The 3,757-nt window shown below is 43.3% G+C and overlaps 1 protein-coding gene across 1 annotated transcript in view; it reads right to left on the reverse strand.

Moving 5' to 3' along the window:
• The window catches only part of LOC138963679 (uncharacterized), an 18,910-nt gene extending 16,667 nt beyond the window's left edge, over positions 1-2,243 (reverse strand). The window contains exon 1 of the mRNA XM_070335527.1: positions 1,876-2,243. Coding sequence (XP_070191628.1) covers positions 1,876-2,243 — 368 coding nt within the window. The remainder of the gene's footprint in view (positions 1-1,875) is intronic.
• Positions 2,244-3,757: the final 1,514 nt, after the last annotated feature.

Here is a 3,757-nt window from a genome sequence, read left to right on the forward strand (position 1 = left end):
AGACACGTCACTAAGCAAACTATGTCAGACATCATCATGAGTTTGTGTAAAACAAAATGGAGGCCGGAATCAATCAGTTGAATCGAACTCCGACCAAACACCAACGTAATAACTAGGTTAACTTATGCACTCGCGTGAACAAGAAACTGTCGAGCTTCACAGATGTCGTCGTTGGGTAGTTTTGGGTTTGTTTTACTACCATAGGAGGATGTTTGAACTGTAAATGCACTCAGCTGCAACAAAAACGCAAAACGAAGGCTGTGAGCTGCACTGTGCCTTTAAAGTTAACAAGCGATGTTCATCCTCAAAATGTCATGTACCCAAAATGATGATGGAACACTAATACGTTTAGCAAAGACCTCGATTGCCGCGATTGTCTCTCTTTAAAACTGAGAATCAGTCAACACTACGAATGGCAGTTAAAACAGAATATATAAGTGATAACAATTATTACGCAGTCAGCGAACGGATCGAAAAAAGTAGTCCGGCACTGCACACGACATGGATTTTGCTGCCCTCAGGTCTGGAAACTCGTAGGACAGTCCGAGTGGTCCATAGGTCACGTATAAACCCTACTTAGACCAGGGACAGCTGGAAATGTCCGGCATTTTACCGAACATCTAAAAATATCTCAAATAAAATGAGCAACCGGTTATGCGTGCCGGTTGTTAGACCTTAAAAGACATTAGTCTCCAATGTTCACAATAATAATCAGTTGATTTGACCGGTTTTGGTACAAATCCAAAAACAAAGAGACTGCCAACGTTCCAAAATTCAGAATCAAAAAACAAGGAAGGTAGGTTGTTGGAACGTTTGTTATTGACAAATCAATACATTCACAAATATATCGACCCAACGGTCTTTTAAGTGCACAAACAAACAATAACGAAAACTTCAAAAGGATGAAGATGGCATGATGTTTACGCATACAGAAGAACAAAACAAACAAGAGGGTTGCAGTCAGGCAAGATGAGCAAATCCAAAAACAAAGAGACTGCCAACGTTCCAAAATTCAGAATCAAAAAACAATTTTTCTTTTTGATTCTGAATTTTGGAACGTTTTTGGATTTGCTCATCTTGCCTGACTGCAACCATGTGAATGTATTGATTTGTCAATAACAAACGTTCCAACAACCTACCTTTCTTGTTTTTTTATTCGATTTTGGGAAAGATTTGTCCCCATTGATTTACAATTAGAATCAATTAATTTGACCGGTTGACATGACAGTGTGAAAGACTTTCTTCAGAGCCAGGATTCCTCCAACTGAAGAGACAAAGGTTGGGAACATGGCAAGCACGATCTCTGGTTAGACTTTGCTTTGCAGTCTAAACGGCTCCGTATTTCCGATTGTTTTTGAAGCGTATGATCAAAGCGTGGCCCTGATAGACTTCGTGTGGAGACACGCCCCTCGGTAGTGACTGGACTGCACTGTCACGTGGGAAACCTTGCCTCAATGTTTCCAAGAGACACAACTCTTTCACAACCCATAAAAACCCAACAGAGTTATTTCCGAAATTCATCACGTAGGCCACCGCTGCAACTACGGACGTTAACTCCCCAATGGTGTATTAATGTACGATTATACTTTTGATCGTTGTCTTTGTCTTATAAGCAATGCGATGTGGTGCCAAAAGATGAATTTTCATGTTTATGTACAACGAAAATGGACATTAAAGTGTTCTCATCTCATCTCATCTCATCTTATCTTATCTTATTATCTGAATTTTCATGTTTATGTACAACGAAAATGGACATTAAAGTGTTCTCATCTCATCTCATCTCATCTTATCTTATCTTATCTTATCTTATCTTATCTTATCTTATCTTATCTTATCTTAATGTCATCATCGTAGTGCGTTTTACATAAAACTCACCTGGAATGCATGGTGACGGAAGCCAGAGTGAAGAGAAACTTGCGAGTGGTCCTGGCCAGCCCTGCTGAACGAGGGGTCACGCTGGACCCAGGACGATCCGGAGACAGCGCAAAGATGGACGCCTTTGAGGACGACCTTTTCCACACCGTCGAGTGCTTCCGGGTCAAGGGTCTACTTCCGTCTGGAGTCCAGGGCGAGGCCCGGTCCGCAGTTGGGGAAGGGGAGGCCTTGGTGGGGGAGGGGGTGATCTTGGAGGGGGACGGGGGGTTCTTGATGCGGGAAAGATCGAGGGCGGAGGGGAGGATGTCGGGGAGGGTTCTCCTCTTCCACAGCCCCTCCCCTTGCGTTTCTGTAGACAGCGACCCCATGGTGACAAACAATCAGCAGTTTTATCAGCAACAGTGATCAGCAACAGTGAGCGGTTTTATCAGCAACAGTGAGCGGTTTTATCAGCAACAGTGAGCGGTTTTATCAGCAACAGTGAGCGGTTTTATCAGCAACAGTGAGCGGTTTTATCAGCAACAGTGAGCGGTTTTATCAGCAACAGTGAGCGGTTTTATCAGCAACAGTGAGCGGTTTTATCAGCAACAGTGAGCGGTTTTATCAGCAACAGTGAGCAGTTTTATCAGCAACAGTGAGCGGTTTTATCAGCAACAGTGAGCGGTTTTATCAGCAACAGTGAGCGGTTTTATCAGCAACAGTGAGCGGTTTTATCAGCAACAGTGAGCGGTTTTATCAGCAACAGTGAGCGGTTTTATCAGCAACAGTGAGCGGTTTTATCAGCAGCAGTGAGCGGTTTTATCAGCAACAGTGAGCAGTTTTATCAGCAACAGTGAGCGGTTTTATCAGCAACAGTGAGCGGTTTTATCAGCAACAGTGAGCGGTTTTATCAGCAACAGTGATCAGCAACAGTGAGCGGTTTTATCAGCAACAGTGAGCGGTTTTATCAGCAACAGTGAGCGGTTTTATCAGCAACAGTGAGCAGTTTTACCAGCAACAGTGAGCGGTTTTATCAGCAACAGTGAGCGGTTTTATCAGCAACAGTGAGCGGTTTTATCAGCAACAGTGAGCGGTTTTATCAGCAACAGTGAGCGGTTTTATCAGCAACAGTGAGCGGTTTTATCAGCAACAGTGAGCAGTTTTATCAGCAACAGTGAGCAGTTTTATCAGCAACAGTGAGCGGTTTTATCAGCAACAGTGAGCGGTTTTATCAGCAACAGTGATCAGCAACAGTGAGCGGTTTTATCAGCAACAGTGAGCGGTTTTATCAGCAACAGTGAGCAGTTTTATCAGCAACAGTGAGCAGTTTTATCAGCAACAGTGAGCGGTTTTATCAGCAACAGTGAGCGGTTTTATCAGCAACAGTGAGCGGTTTTATCAGCAACAGTGATCAGCAACAGTGAGCGGTTTTATCAGCAACAGTGAGCGGTTTTATCAGCAACAGTGATCAGCAACAGTGAGCGGTTTTATCAGCAACAGTGATCAGCAACAGTGATCAGCAACAGTGAGCAGTTTTATCAGCAACAGTGATCAGCAACAGTGAGCGGTTTTATCAGCAAACAGTGAGCAGGAATTATGCACAGACAACAATGACAGTTTTGTGACTCTCCGCCCACAAAGTTATTTCTGCCAGTCACAATACTGATAAAAACCAAAAACACCAAGGGGCGAATTTTTCCCAACGACGAAAGCCCCATTAGTGTACAAATAAGCTGAAAGCACAGAAATATGTTGTCACTAAAAAACTAGTTTATCATTGAAGTTGAACTCTCAGAACCATGATCAGCATAGTAATCACAACAGCATCACAACAGCATCCACAGAAAAACGCTCTTGTCTGAGAATTCCTGGTTCCACAACAAAGACGTCATCACAAAGATAA

Source organism: Littorina saxatilis, linkage group LG4 (assembly GCF_037325665.1).
Source record: "Littorina saxatilis isolate snail1 linkage group LG4, US_GU_Lsax_2.0, whole genome shotgun sequence".
Taxonomy (NCBI): Eukaryota; Metazoa; Mollusca; class Gastropoda; order Littorinimorpha; family Littorinidae; genus Littorina; species Littorina saxatilis.